The sequence below is a fragment of the Contarinia nasturtii genome, unplaced genomic scaffold, assembly GCF_009176525.2.
Source record: "Contarinia nasturtii isolate CC-2019 unplaced genomic scaffold, AAFC_CNas_1.1 Cnas_scaffold_493, whole genome shotgun sequence".
Taxonomy (NCBI): Eukaryota; Metazoa; Arthropoda; class Insecta; order Diptera; family Cecidomyiidae; genus Contarinia; species Contarinia nasturtii.
In genome coordinates this window covers 1,526,014-1,542,707 of record NW_022197846.1, presented here as the reverse complement: position 1 = coordinate 1,542,707, position 16,694 = coordinate 1,526,014, and the positions used below count along the sequence as shown (strand labels likewise).

At 35.9% G+C, this 16,694-nt stretch overlaps 1 protein-coding gene across 5 annotated transcripts in view; it reads left to right on the top strand.

Annotated features, from left to right (window-relative positions):
- The window catches only part of LOC116339202 (PHD finger protein rhinoceros), a 23,967-nt gene extending 7,569 nt beyond the window's left edge, over nt 1-16,398 (top strand). For all 5 annotated transcript variants that reach the window (XM_031764929.1, XM_031764931.1, XM_031764927.1 and 2 more), the window contains exons 6-18: nt 4,124-4,340; nt 4,413-4,602; nt 6,267-7,700; nt 7,770-8,037; nt 8,173-9,194; nt 9,260-9,542; nt 9,613-9,747; nt 9,925-11,731; nt 11,821-12,634; nt 12,711-13,142; nt 13,209-13,457; nt 13,532-15,196; nt 15,314-16,398. In XM_031764929.1, coding sequence (XP_031620789.1) covers nt 4,124-4,340; nt 4,413-4,602; nt 6,267-7,700; nt 7,770-8,037; nt 8,173-9,194; nt 9,260-9,542; nt 9,613-9,747; nt 9,925-11,731; nt 11,821-12,634; nt 12,711-13,142; nt 13,209-13,457; nt 13,532-15,196; nt 15,314-15,459 — 8,662 coding nt within the window. In that variant the 3' untranslated portion in view covers nt 15,460-16,398. The remainder of the gene's footprint in view (nt 1-4,123; nt 4,341-4,412; nt 4,603-6,266; nt 7,701-7,769; nt 8,038-8,172; nt 9,195-9,259; nt 9,543-9,612; nt 9,748-9,924; nt 11,732-11,820; nt 12,635-12,710; nt 13,143-13,208; nt 13,458-13,531; nt 15,197-15,313) is intronic.
- The last annotated feature ends 296 nt before the right edge of the window (nt 16,399-16,694 follow it).

Sequence of the window (16,694 nt, the reverse complement as noted above, 5' to 3'; positions counted from 1 at the left end):
CCCCCCCCAAAAATGCGTGCGCACCTCTGGTCTTCGTTGTTGTATGCTAAAAAAACAATGTATTACAATGTTTTATGCTAGACTGTTGTCGTACGCGTATAATATAAGAAGGAACGTAGTAAATGTTATAATATTCACTTCTATCGTTCATATAATATGCATACTGCAGACGCATCAAAAAAGTCCTGGTTATTCAATCATGGAGAGCCGCTATTATCGCCTTCCTATCGGTTCTTCCTATTACTCTGTAAAATAGAAGGGATTAAATATTAATCATTTGGGATTTTTCATCAAAATAATCCAAAAGGATTAAATGTTAGCACTATAGGATTAAATTTGAATACTTACTAAAAGTAGCTATAATAAGACCACGATGACATCCATAGGACGAGCCTAAAAGTGTCTTTTATATGTATTTATATGCAAACGTCATTCTCTGAACTTTAGAAGAATCCCCCTACACTAATGTAAGAGGAACTAGAAGAAATGGTGAGGAACTAGAAGAAATGGTTTGTGCATTGGATAAATTTCCACTATTGTATATTAAATAAGACATGAACCACCACACATTTTCATTAGTTCGATGTTTATAGGATAGATACAGCGCCATTCAATTCCTGACAACTATACTTGTCCTATGATGACATCCCGCACAATACCCAGGGCTTACGGCCGAGAGTTTTGTGCTTGATCTTGGATAGAACGCGATGTTCCTTGTATAGGTTGTTGATTCTGAAAGTATTGATTATAATAATGTGAACTTCTAGTTAAACATAGTTAGTGTGCATATTCCATAATGAAATTTTCATTACAATTTGATAAATTTTTTTTTTTTACCTGAATGGGTGCTGTAGGTCTTTGAAATACGGGGTGTAGTTCTTCATTCATTACAGCATACCGTCCTATGTTTGAATTGTTTAACAAATAACAAATTCATTACTTATTGTTCATATTTAGAAATCGATTCAATCAAATGCACAAACCTTTGTAGAGTATATTGCGACCGGCGTTTGTATCACGATTCCATGTGATAGTACGACCAATTGTCCGTTTTTCTTCGTAGCGTCGGAATTTTGATGCCATACGTGGTCCAGGACGAGGTCGATGTTTTCGTTGTTTCATCAAAAGATGATTACTCTTTCGTGAGTCGATGGGACCATGTGGTTTATTTCCTTCTGGCAATGGTTCACATCCACGGCAAGTAAAGTATCGATACTTCATCTTCACACGATCACCTTTCTTCGGAAATTCCAAGTCTTTGAAACACAATGAGCACACCTTTGTTGTTCGAAATTCATCCACTTTGACCACTGTACAGTAGCGCCGTCGCTTCATTTTCTCAAATAAATCGCGTACTTTCGACCGAATATAACCTATTTTTTAAATAAAATCACAAATAGTATTTGGCAAACTCAATATAATGGTGTTATAACTTCAATCATAAATAAATAAATAACCTTTTGCTTCTGAGTCGGCAGCAATGAAATTTTCACCCACAAATACGAATGTTTCTTTGCCATCGATCAACCAGTCTGCCAACTTGTCGAGTGTCTTATTCGTATCGATGTACTGTAGAAAATCTTCAAGTGCATATTCGTACTGCGTGTATGCTTCAAACTTCTCATTGAAATGCCGTAAAATATCTATCAATGTTGTCTGAATGTTGACCTGGTTGCTCATCAAAAGATTCTCGGTGAATACGCATTTTTTCGTCGATGTTGAAAGTCAACTTTTGGCGCAATTTATTTAGCTTGCGATAGCCGATCATGTGATTATATTGACCCGATGTCAATCGAACGAGTTTTTCGCGGCGATTTTCCTTGTTCGGATCATTGTAATTGGTCACACAAACACCGCCAATCACCAGCCGAAGACCTGGATCGAGACCATACACTTGTTGCGCTTTCAATAACTTTTCTTGAGTCTCCCGCATGATTTCATTTTCGACTTTGACAACGACGAATTTTGTGCGTTCCATCCAGAATGACATAGCCACTCCATCCGTTTGAATCGAATTTCGGAATTTTATAGTGGCACAATTGTCATTTTGCGGTGTTCTTTCGATGGCATCAATGTCAAAATACGTTCGCTAAAGCACGTCCCAACCAGCGGCTTTTAATTCCTCACATTGCTTTGGTGTTCCATCACGTCTAATGAACCGTGGGTGTGGGCATCCGATCTCTCTCAGCATGAAATAAAGAGCTTTTTTATCGATGCGAATGTGATGTCTTTTAAACGTTGAAACTGGAAAAACTGTGAAATTTCTGTAATCACGGAGCTCTGTTCTTTCGCCTCTCTATTTCGTTGGTGATCACGAATGTACCTATTGTATGATTGACGAGGAAATCAATAGAAATTGCATTGTTTAACGAATGAAACAAAAATGATTGTGTGCAACCGATTGATTTGAAATAATGTAAAAATATTAACGGCTTACCGTTGCAAATGTAGAAATATTGGTACGCATTTGAACCAATTGCCTGCCGTCGTCATCGTAAAAAAATATGCTCGACCATCTCCGAAACGAATTGGATGCAATTCATTTTTTAGTATTTCAATTAGATACGGATCTGCTACGCGCTCTGATTTCTTTTTGAATAGATATTGCATGGTATCGTAGATCTGTTGCTTGGTCGCATTTTGGTGCTCAAAACACTTCCAAGAACGAGAATATGCGTGATAGCAAACGTTATTCTTGAAATTTGTGCAGTACATTTGTGATGCGTAGTTGAATATATTTGATATTTTCTCAATTTTTGGAGCGCTCACGAAATATTTACGACACAAACGATAAATCATTCTGGACACCTTGTATCCACAGTTCATTACGGCATCTTCATCGACGCTATCAAAATTTTGCGTCCCTCGAAAAATATCATCGAAAAAGTTCTTATCCACAAATTTACTGAAGTAATCTTCGATTTCACCGTATCGATTGCCATCACAACGCACTTGAAAACATTTGAAAATCAAGTAATGAACACTGAGTGCACCCAAAATGAAACATCGCGTCATTTCAAGCACATAATCACTGATCAAATCACGAAATTCATCTGTTTTCATTGGTCGATTGTGTTTTAAGCCTTTTTTTGCACTTTTCTTTATCGTTTGATTTTCACAAATTTGTTTCCTCTTTACTGGCTTTGGCTTAGAAGCCGATGCTGCAAGCTTCCGTTTCTTTCCAGCCATCGTGATCGAGTGATAGTATACTGAACAGCTCTCTTATATTTATAGTCTAAAATCTGTTGATTCAGCAATATATTATTTTTGATGAATTTATAGGTTACCGGTATTCTAAAAACGGGCCTCTAAAAATTCATCAAAATATACAATCACCGATTCATGTGATCGACCGGGTTCACAATAAACAAACTAACAATGCGTTCATTTCACTCTTGCATAAATATAATTTCACAATTCTTCGAGGCAAACGAATCAAAAACTTTATTGAAAATCATTCATCAACAAAGCAAGAATATTTTCACATGTTTTCTCAATATGTGCTGATATCAATGCAAACCGATCCCAACTTTTATTGAGAACAATCCGCTAATCACCCTTTCTTCACTTTGTTTCCACTAGCTATGAAACATTTTATCAGAAATCTTATAAATAGCACAGAAGCGATGGAAAAAAGGATTTTATTGAAAATCAGCTTTTAATAAACAAACCAATCAAAATTCCAACAGAAACAAAAATAGTTTTTTCGACAACGGTGCACGCAACGGTTTTACACAACAAACATAAGACCGTGAAAGGTTATGTTTGTAATCGAAAGACAATGACAGGCGTTTGAAGTTTCATGTAAATGTCAATACAATATGAAACAGTGTTCCACCAGAATGATTATTCATTTAATATTCAAACAATTAATACAATTTAACTGTTTTACAAAACTATTGTATTTTGCATTTAAAATGAATACAAAAAATCTTTCTAGCACCTTCTTATTTCATTTTAATCCATTTGGATTTTTTATCAAATAAATCCGAAAGGATTATATTTTAATCCCATCAAAATTACAGTGTAGCTGCTCCGTGGATAACGCGGGGTAATGTCTACGATAAACATAAATAACGAAATTATCTAAACATGCTTACTTTTTCTCGTTCTGTCTATTTAGACCCAAAAACAAATTCATACGCATAACGAAAGATGAAAACTTTTCATCGGATTTACATTATTTATCCAATACACCCGCAATGGCAAAAGCATCATGCTCATACGATCTCGACCCAGTTGATGAAGCATGGTTAAATATATTGAATGGAGAACGCACCATGGCTGGACATTCAGCTGTGACAGAAGAGCAATTTGAACGCGTTATTGAGGAACTAGAGGTGAGATACATTTTATTTTTTTAAATTTTTCAGAAAAATAGTTGCAGAGTGTGATTTAAATTTTCAAAACAGATTGTGTGCTGGGATAAAATCCAGGCTATCATCAAAACTGAAGAAGGATTGGGCATTGAATACGATGAAAATGTGATATGCGATGTATGTCGCTCGCCAGATTCAGAAGAAGCAAATGAAATGGTGTTCTGTGATAGTTGTAACATTTGTGTACATCAGGCTTGCTATGGTATTACAACTATACCATCAGGTAAGATTTTTTTCATTTGATCAACATGAATAGCAAAATTGAATATGGACATGTTTTTATGATATGTTATCATTCATTAACTTTTATTACAAGAAACAAATTATTATCATTATTATCAATGCTTTTTGTCACAAACATCATAGTGCTTTATGTGTTATTCATCCGATTTTTTCTGTGGTTTTCGTCATTGATATCAATATATTTCATATTTTGTTAAACATGTTTGATTTACAGGATGGGCCAGAATAACTGAAGGGTGTATTTTTGGCTCTAAAAAACATATTTTTGAATAAAATGAAATATATATTTTTTTTTCTAGTAGGATTTAACTTAAAATTTTAGATTTAGCCTTTGGATTTGATTCATTCGCCGTTTTGTTTGATTACCAGCTTCAGACGTGTTGAAAACGAGTCGCACGCGGCACGAATTTCATTCATGGGAATATCGTTCCAAATCTTTACGATTTTCTTTTTGAATTTGTTCAAATTGGTAACCTTCGTAATCTTTAGACCATTGAGCTTCGATGTCATGTAGCCCCAAGCAAAAAAATCCAATGGGTTTAAGTCGGGAGACGATGAATGTGAATCTTTGTCAATGAAATCGGCCAAATTTGTTCGTAACCACTGTTGCACTTTTTTAGCTCGGTGTGCAGGTGCGCCATCCTGCTGAAACACCCATGGTTCGTTTCGAAACAATCTCTTAGCTTGTGGCAATAAGGTTTTACACAATATTTCTTGTTTATAAAATCCAACGTTGATTTTTACGTCTTTTTTTATGAAAACCAGAGGAAATTTTCGATCAGCCGAAAATGCGCCCCAAACCATCACTTTTGGAACATTCTGAAAACGTTCAACGGTCTTTTCGTATTCAGGAATGTCTATTGCAGACACTGCGTACACACGATCATTTTGTGCATTGAGACTTGGCTGTAGCAAGAACAACTTTTCATCCGAAAAAACGATATTTGAATTGGCGTGCCGGCGCAACAGTTCTTTGCATTTTTGTTTTCTGGCTTGCATATTTTTGATCGTAAGACCATATCGACGACTTTTTTTGAAAGATGTCGTGTTTAAGTCTTCTTTTAAAACACGTCGCATCGAAGACCGGCTAATATTGTGCTCTTGAGCCAGCTTTCTGGCACTTCTTTGGCGATTTCGGAGAACTATGGCTTTGACTTGTTTGATGAGTGCTTTTGTACGAACGGATCTTTTTCTCCCGGGTTTCTTTTGTATGTCGACAGTTCCACGTTCCTTGTATCGTTTGAAAGTACGTTCAATAAATGTCATGCAAACCTGTTCGTTTTGTAGCTCTCGGAAAATATCAATGTTTCGAAAACCGCGTTTGTGCAAATTTAAGATGAGTTGACGTTTCACATCCATTGTTATTGCGTCTCAAATACGCATTATCATAATAGTTAGGCTAAGGATCAACAAACATAGCGGTGCAAGACCGGGTGAATCAAAAGTCATTGTACAGTCGTAAGAATGTTAAGTAAAAACCCTTCAGGCCCACCCTGTATCATATTTGATGATGTAGAAGAGAATTAATTAGCATTCATTCAATTTCCAATAATTTAATTATCACCAATTGAGTAGTTATATTATAGTATAAAATTTGGTCGTAGAAATTTATTGTCTTACTGCAATTATTACCAATTACTTCAGGTCAATGGTTGTGTCGTACTTGTTCTATGGGTCAAAGACCTGACTGTGTGTTATGTCCAAACAAAGGTGGCGCTATGAAATCGGCTCGTTCAGGTCAAAAATGGGCGCATGTCTCATGTGCATTATGGATACCGGAAGTGAGCATAGGCTCTGTAGATCGAATGGAACCAATTACAAAAATCTCAAGCATTCCACAATCACGATGGGCTCTAATTTGTGTATTGTGTCGAGAACGAGTAGGTGCATGCATCCAATGCTCCGTAAAACCATGCAAGACCGCATATCATGTAACGTGTGCATTTCAACACGGGCTGGAAATGCGTGCCATTATTGAAGATGAAAATGCTGAAGATGGTGTTAAATTAAAATCATACTGTTTAAAGCATAGCGTGAATAAGAACAATAGCAAAAAGAAGGAAAAATGCATAACACATTCAAATACTGGTGGCTCGGGCACGGAAGATGATGATACAAACAAACGCAAAAAGCGAAAGGATATGACAACAGAAGAACGAAATATGGCACGTGCCAAACGGCTTCAAGAAATAGAAGCCGAATTTGATAAACATGTTAGCATTAAAGATATTAACTGCACCATCCTTGAAGTGGACCAAGAAGCAATCAACTACGTATATAATTACTGGATATTAAAGCGGAAAGCAGCAAACAATCGACCTTTATTACCACCAAAGTCAGAAGATGCTGATATGATTGCCCACAAACAAGAACAGGCCGACAATGAAAAAATGAAAATGTTTGTACATTTACGACAAGATTTGGAGAGAGTACGTAATTTGTGCTACATGGTAAGCCGACGTGAGAAACTCAGTCGGTCGTTCTTTAAAATGCGTGAACAAACATTTTATAGGCAAACTTCTGTATTAGATGAGTTAAATACGAAAAATATAGATAATTCACTGCTAACAGCAATTGTTGAAGCCAATCATGGTCCTTCAATGTATGATAGACTTTATTCTAGTGAATCAATTGGTGCAAATATATCAATAAATCTCGAGGAAATGATTTCAACATTGACCGGCGCTCTGTCAACAAAATCGACTTCAACAACGACGCCTGCTAGCGGTAAAACACAAAATGAAAACAACCAAAAACGATCGCAAAAAACGGATCTTAATGGAATTAACAAAGTCAAAAAGAACGCACAAAAGAATCAGTATGCAGACAATCATTTCAATCGTATGTATATAAACGGTACATCGACAGATAAACCTTCATCCAAAATATACGATAGCAGCTTATCAAGTAGCAGTGAATCAGCACAAGGGCTACGGTCATCAAGCGAAGACAACATTCAATCGCACTCAAGGCGAAGGAATGTTTCTCCAAATAAAAAGAAGTCTGTATTATCAGTCCGGCCCTTTGAAACAAGGGTTTCAACAGAGAAAAAGAAGCGTCGAACGAGTACCACACTCGGTAAATCCAATCATACTTATGTTTCAGTTTAAGAATAATTTACAGTTTTCTTTTAAACTTTTTTTGTAGCCATGCGAAAACAAAAATCATTCGAGAGTTCCAGTGAAGATGATGAAGAGCAAAAGGTTCGCTCAAGAAGACGATCGAAAGATTTTGGTTCGAGCGCTGACACCGATACAAACTCTAGGACTTCAGAGAAACGGTCTCCAAAAAGTCGTTTGTTGCGGCAAATGGAAAGAGAGCTTGCAAAAGAAAAACTGTCCGGTTCTGAGAGTGATGAACTTGTTCCAATTTGTAGCAGTATTGGCGCCTCTGGTTCCTTGAATAGTAACTTCGCGTACGTATGATAAAGAACTTGTTTTTCAAACTATATACAGATTATCAAAAATTAAAAGATTACAATATGTAAACATTTAGTAATAACTCTTAATGGCCAACATTTTAAATCGTTTTCATTATATTCATATTTTAGTAAAAAACTTTCGGCGTCGATTTATTCCGACAGCGATAGCACGGATAAAGATAAAACTGATAATACAGCAAGTGATTCTCAAAATCATACATTCCGAACAAAAGCAGCTGTTAAAGAGTTCAATTCTCATCATAATTCTGCAACCGCTAAAACTCGAAATATTAAAGATAGCATCAGTATGACAACGAATGAAACGAAAGAAAAGGCACGACTAGAAATTGAAAAAGATCGACTTCATGACTGCCTTGAACAAGGTCAATCGAAGGGTCGTAAGGAAAGGGCACAAAAAGAACGACAGGATAAAACAGGCAAATTATTAAAAGAAAAAACTCGTGAGAAATTGGAAAAAGAACGACTTCAATATGAAAAAGTCGAAAAAGAAAAATTGGCCAAAATTGAGCACGATCGCATTCAAAAGGAAGCAGCCGAGAAAGAACGCATTGAAAGACTGCAAGATAACAAGTTTGATAAATTATCTAAAGAAAAAAAGAAACGAAAAGATGTATCGAAAGAATTCCCAACTGATTTGCTTGTTGTACCTCAAAGACAGGCAGCCAAGAAAGCATCTGAAAATATGATGCGTACACAAGTCATTGGATCAAAGAAGGAGCAAACGAAAGATGAAGATAAGAAGGAATTGCAGAAAGAACTAAGTAAAAATAAGGATCGCCAGGATTTATCCAAAGATTCGGGCAAAGAAATTGCAATGAAACAGAAGAATAAAGTATCGAAAGCAACTAATAATAAATCCATGACGTTGATAGAGTTGACATCACCATTAGCTGAACCTTTAAAAGAAAAGGACATAAAATCTAAAAAGGCTGAAAAATTAGACAAAGACATAATAGTTGCATATGTGCCACAACGACAGGCCGCAAAAAAAGCCGCTGAACATATTAAAGGGCTAGGAAAAGTTGTGACGTCAGATGCTACAAGCACAGTTACACTTTCAGAAGATAAACCCTTGTCACTCACACCAAGTACAAAATCAATACCACCATCTATACCCAATAAATCCAATAGTATGCAGTGTATTGATTACGTAAATATATTTCATAAATACATAAGATATTTTTTTTTTTTTTAGTTCTTTCTTCACCAAAGCTATCGAGCTCGTCTTCATCCAGCTCAAGTTCAAGCTCTTCATCTGGTAGTACTGGTTCTTCGTCCTCATCAAGCGATTCAGATGATGATTCAGAAGGCGATAAAAAAGGTTCGCCCTTTCTTAACAAGGGATCGAAATCCTCAAGTACAGCCTCTTCTGACGAATCATCCAGTAGTGATTCCGAATCAAGTGAATCGAGCTCCGATGATGAAACGAGTCATAGTGCCCCTAGAAAGAATTCAGTCGTCACACCGGCCAAACCAAAGTAATATTTTATTTTAAATACTAATTACATAAAAAAATAAGTGATAAAATCAAAATATTTGGTATTTCAGAAGCACCAACATGTCAAACAAGCGAAAAGATACTATCGATAAAAAAGCCAACAGTGCCGTGCTTCCCGCATCACCTAAAAGAGAGGAATCGATTAGATCACCAACGAGTAAAGCCTTTGGGAGAACTGGAAAAGGGTAAGAAATGAAATGAATCTACGTGAGACAAGAAACGAATCATCTGATTTCAAGAACGACACAAATTCAATTTTGAAAAAATCCCACTTAATTTACAATAGCATTGGCTATGGCTAATATTCTTTTTATTTGATATTTTAAATAATTCATAATAAAAATGTAATTTTTTTTCTAAAGCTTACCAAACGATAGACATGAATGTTCTGACAACCAATCGGGAACTTTGGTTAAGAGTTCCATCAAATCAACTCTGTCCCCAACCAAAACAGCTCCCAAGAATGAAAAAAGTTTCAGACGTATTATTGAAGAAAAACAGAGTAGAATTACAACCAACTCTCTCCCAGAAAAGCCAGCCAAATTACCAGATTTGGCAACAATTGCAAAATCTACAACAAGAAAACGAAAATCAAGTTTACTTGAAGAGAGATTACAGCAAGAAAATAAAGTCAGCGTTGGGAATAAAACAAAAAATGAACCAAAGTCAATCACTTCATCATCATCTCCAGCACAATCCCCGCCCCAAACCAATTCGAAATCCACGAAAAGTCAATCAGTTGAAAGTGCAAAGAGTATGTCAAGTGAAAACCGTCCTACCATCGAAAAGAGTAGCAAGTCCTGTGAACTTTCACCTACGAAATGGGAAACGAACGAGAGGTTAAGAACTATTGAACCAAAACCACTTGTGCAATCACTGGAACAAGAAATTAATGAGCGGAAGGCAGAGTGTCAATCAATAAGTACAAGCATTGGCAATAAATCAAAATTATCTGATGCCTTAGATAAGTTGTTCTGTAAACAGAAGGAAAAGGAACAACAACAACAACAACAACAACAACAACAACAACAACAACAACAACAGCAGCAGCAGCAGCAGTCAGACGAAGAACAACAAGAAAAAGAAGAACAAGAACAACAACAACAGAAATCACTACAAAAATTGGACAACCAAATTAAGCGTTTATCGCATAGTTTAGAAGTTAATAAGAGCACTGTTGACATGGACATTGAACCAAAAGTATCAATTGTTCAAGATGAGATTATTGAAATAGTGAAAGAAACTAAAAATGAATGCCCAGTTCAAAATGAGACGCAAAATCAAAACTTAGTTAAACTAGATAAACTAACTCAATCAGATCAAGCGAACGAATGTGATCAAGTTGAGCAACAGCTACAACCAAGTGCTACAAACAAGTACGAACAAGAGCAATTTGTAAATAACATGCCAAAGCCACCAACACCAAAATCCTCGTTGATCTTTTCTCCACCTCCAACCAGTCTTACAATCGACAAGCGTGAAGCCTCTATATTTGACTTTGCTGACAATTTTACAATACCAAACGATTCAGCTGTATCTTTACTTTCATTCAATTCTGATAATTTGTTCAAGGAAGACAGTGCCAAAGAAACTATGGATTTAGTCGCAAATTTACGGCAAAATATAAAGAAGGGAGGCAAAGGTGATGAATGTTGCAAGGCAAAGCCACAATGCATAAGTCATGTGCAATCGATCGAACCAGAAATTCCACACGATAGTTGCACAACTACTAATAATGATCCTAATCGTTCTATTGGTATAAAAGCAAAATCAATGGCACAACCAACAATAGTTATTGATTTGGACCAAGAGAACAGTAGCGATGAAAGAAAATTACCATCATCAAATGTATCGACTATTGAAACATCAAAACCATCAACGATTGATAGCAATATAATTCAACAAACCTCTACACAACCAATAGAAAAGGACCAACATGAAAATAAAAGCGCAAGTACCAATACAGTAACATCGCCTTTACAGCTGCAAACTGAAGTTGAACAAATTGCTAGTAAAATGCTCAATGTTCTTCCGTCGCCTGCTGATATTCTTATGGAAAGTGAAATGAATGAATCGCAAAGCATCAATACGTTTCATATGCAGCCATATACAAGATGTAGTACACTCAATGGGAACAAAGAGACATTTAATCATTCTCTACAAATACATGTAAGTATTTCAATAATAAATGTTGTATTCTCAAATTTCCCTAAGTTCAAAAACTTTTAATTCCTTAAAATTGTTTACGACATGAACAGCATGGAAAAACTCAGCTAAATGTAAAGAACGATGAAGTTACCATTCGACACCGAAGTGAACTGATGGGAGATATCGATGAAAATGAAGGTTATATGAGAAATAAATGGTCGGAACAAGAAATGATTCAGACAAGGCGATCAGTTTCATCATCTCCCAGCTCTGAATCAGAGAATAATGATGTGCAAGAGGAAAATAAACAAGAACAAGAACTGAAAGCACAACCCCATAAAGTGAATGATGCAAATCTTCAATCTTCAAATGAGCTAGGAATGCCAAATACTATTGCATTCCGTGCCAACGAACTTGTTATCAATGAAAACATTCAAGATATGTTGTCATTTTCATCGCAACCGCACCCAACTGGACATCAATTTAACATTCCCAATGAAAATGGCCCCGTTTCATTATTTCCATCATCTGGTGGTAGCCTTAATACACAAATACCATTCCCATCACCTGGAGCTGCCATGTTTCCTCCAACATTTGTTAATGCATTCACATCTGCGGCAACTTCACAACCAACATCAAAAAATATGGAAACACTAACTCCAAATTCAGCAATAAATACTTCAATGAACTATCCTTCAAATCTTTGTGCCGCTTTTACGTCATCTTCACGCAATATAGCTATAACAACTTCTATGATTGCACCATCGCCCGTTCAATCAGATGCATCATCTGTTGTTCCGCCAAAAGGTAATGATCTGAAATCAATTTCACAATCATCAATACTGGCATCACCGCCGCCACCACAGCCACATACGTTAGGTAATAACAACAATAATATCATCAGCAACAAACTCGAATTAAATCGTAAGTATAAAAGAGACAGTTACTCGATCCAAAATATTAATAATTTCCATACAAAAATATTCTAAAATGTTAACAGGCGTACCACCTGTTCAACCAGTTCTCTCACCTCAAACATCAACAAGTGAAACACGTCAATGTCAGAAACAATCCTTGGGTCAAAGTCGAACACCACAATCGCAAATTTTGCCTGATTCCGTTCATTACAGTTTAGAAAATATGCCAAACGATTTAACATCTAATATGGACCGGAATATTTCTGGTGAACAGTCATCAAAACGTCCTACACGTTTTAACACACAACTGGTTCAAACTACACTCAAGTCACCGAGTAAATCACCAGGAAAAAGTCCAAGGCAAATGGAAATTGTTCGACGAAAATCCGAATCATCGAGAGGTCGTTCGCGTGGTGCACGAAATTCAACTGTTGGTCGTGGTAGTACTGCACGAATTTCATCATCTACTACTAGAGGTCGTGGACGTGGTCGAGCTCCACTTGTGGTACCAATGGGTAAGTGTAATATTGGTTCTGAAAATTTACATCGAAAGCAAAATAACACTTTTTTCTGTTTTCTAGCAATACCAAATACTTTATTTGATCTAAATAATCATATTGGATCCGGAACAATTCATAATAAACTACAGGGAACGGTGTATGACCTAGACTTTGATGAAGATTTGAAATGTAATGATAACGTCGAAAATTTAAAATCAATGCGCGAAAGACGACGTTCCATTGACTATCGGCATCAATCTGATTCGTTTCGGTCACGGGATGCTAGTGAATCGCCGAAATTTTCAACTGCTTCAAATAATCAAAAAAATGGTAGTTTTTCTTTTTCTTTTAAAGTTTTGTCATCAAATAAGTATAATCAATACATGTACTTTTGTCTTTTTTAGCTGGCGAAAAATCGATTCCAGCATGGCGAGCAGATGTTCGCGATTTGAGACCTCCATCGCCACATGATGTAAATTCTGTGATATCAATGCAAAATACTCCGTCTATGGTTCATGCAGCACCACCCATTCCTACGATTGAACCAGTTATGCCTGGCCCAGTTGATATGCGAACGTATAATTCTGGTTTCGATGCTAGTAACAACGATGTGTTCAATAGTAGTAATATGTTAGGTGCCTTTGCAAGCGGTTTAGCTGACCAAACTTTACCTGATATTGACGAAGAGTTAGAAAAAGATTTTCAATCCGCCTTAAAAGCAAGCAATACAAAAACATCTACAATTGCTGGACGTAATGATGAAACGAGAACTGGCGTTGTTGAGTTGAATTTTGTACCAAATGAAAATGTGGCACGTTTTACATCACATGTAGTGGATCCCATCATGATTGATCCGGTAATGTCATTATCACTAGATAACCAGTTGGAAGAAACTGAGCCACCAAAACATTCATTGATAAAGCTTAAAATAAAAGGACCCCATGCAAGGCCTGAAAATTACACATCAACTGTTCTAACTTACCAACCTAATACCACTATAGAACAAACGATCCAAGGTGCTCCGAATAATTCCATTCGACGAATGCGTAAAAAGGAACTATTGCGTCAATATTGGACACAAGAAAATATGGATGACACAAATTGTACACAACAACAAGATCAGGCACAAAATTCTACATCGGCAGCCACAAACAGCGGTCGTAGTGCAGGTATTCCAAAAGCTGTTGACTCAATGAGTTCGATACCAACAAAAGATGATTATAAAGACTATACAGCTCTTGACATTAAAAAGCGAAAGGTTCCAGCAAATCGTGAACTTCGACAATTAGATGTTCCATCATATGAAGAAATGCCCGAGCGTCGACGAAGTGTATGTTCAAATGCAAGCAATACATCTTCCAGCAATGCTGGCGAAAGCAGTAAAAGGAAAACAAGAACTAAGCAAGCAGTAATGACTACACCCAAATTAAAAATAAAACTTGGTCCAGATGTATTTGAAGCATCAGGTATTAGTAGCAGCGGTGGTGGTGGTAATGGTGGTAGTGCAAGACCCCCAAAAAAGCGTTTATCGAACATGACAATACCTAGTTTTGAAGAGTTACGTAGAGAGAGCATGAATTACCGTAAACAAGTCATTAGCCAATTCAATGATACAGCAAAACCAAAGAAAAAAGACAAGTCCAAACGTGAAAAAGGAAAACATAAAAAGAAGAAAGAAAAAGAAAAGGACAAGGAAAAGAAACCCAAAGTTGAAATTGTAAGCAATGACATGAATCCATCGAAGTTAATTATCCGTTTTGCAAAGCGTAAAGCTGAAACATCGATTAATAACGATTCCGATGATGAGCCATCGACAGCAGCATCAACAACGGTAGCATCGAGTAGCACGAATTCATCAGAACTGTCTACCGCGCCAATTCGATTAAAGTTAGCAAGAAGTTCACAAGGTTATGTGATGGCTGAGCCTACGGCATCAATAAGCAACACAAAACTTTCCACAACAAAAGACAACAACGATCTGGCAAAATGTCAAGTAGTGCTAACTGATTTCACAAAGTTATGTGATGCAGAGAAGCATGCTTACACTAATTTGCAACTACAACCAAATGGTATAACTATTCGCTCTTTTATATTTAAATTAAGGAAACACCTTTTTATTATTATCGTTTGTTTAAACGATTGTAAAACTTGTGTCGTTGTTTAATTGTGTTTTTGTTTTTTAATAGGAAATTTGGCAGATCGTAATTTAAATAATACATCTATAAATACAAGTACCACGAATCGGGAAGTAAATCAGATGGATGACCATTCGTCAAATAACGAACAGGATTCAAGCTTGCCAATTATTCCTCTAAATTGTGAAGTTCGGTGAATGAAAACAACTCGTTATATTCGGTCAACCGGATATTCATAGCTGTGAAGACGATGGTGCTGTTGTTGCTCACATTGGATGCAAATATTTTTGACAAAATACAATTGATTTACTATGGTTGGAACATCCGAGAGAAACTTGAATTCTTAAATTGCAAGCATATGCGAAAACAAAAAGACATTGCTTTGCAAATATATAAAATATTCGAAAACAACGAGTGAGTTGAAAGTGAGTCGGACTTTATTAAGTTGAAACGTCTTAAACTGGTGCTGGAATTATGTCGAAGTTAAATCAAAATCACAAGCGTGATTTCGTCCTGCTTGAGGTCAAATTAATAAACTAAACTTAGTCAATTTAAATGTTGTTTGTAAAAAAATCCATTTTCAAACAAAGATCATTGTAAAAGAACATTCAAAGTGAAATCACCGCAAGCTGTTTAGAATGCCCCGGAAAAGGAATGGATTGAAATACATGAAAATTGATGTATATTCTTGTTTGTTCCAATTTAATTTAAATATAATGCATATTAATACAAAAACAACTTCACCAACAAGAGCATGGAAAGCATGCTATAAAATTTAGGTGGTGCAAGTATTGTTAATAAAGGAACATTAATTAAATTAATAACACTGATATGTGTAACAAATATTCATGTAATTTAAATATTCAGTTAGATAGCCGTAAATCTGTTTATAAATATTAAAAAATAATGATAAGAAAGTAAAAAAATTTAATGTGTATATTTTTTATCATGTGTCGTGAGAAAAAGGACTGTAACATCTGGAGAACAACAACACCTTTCAATGCAAACTCTTAGGCTTCGTATTTGTAGAGCATATAAAGAAGAATCGCTTCTCCAGATTGTGCTCTTCTTTTAAAGCGATTTCAATAATTTAAAAACAAAAACAAAATAAAATAATATAAATTACAATCGCATAATAGTAATATTTCGTTTAAAAATTTGTTCGTTTGGTCTTTTTTATTGAATATAAAAAATGATTGCCGCCTCAACTCAGACTACTTATATTGGTTCTTAGTATTTTAGCCACAGATGTCTGGCCATCAAATAGGCCAACTTTCAGTAAATAATTTTAAAATTTAAATCAATTGGATAAGTTCAATTGATACTTTGAAGAACATTGACGCAACTATTCAATAGTTTGCATGGAATTGCTAACTTTATGTGAATAGTTGAAAATAATACCGACTATTTTACGTCTCGTAGCAAAACCAAA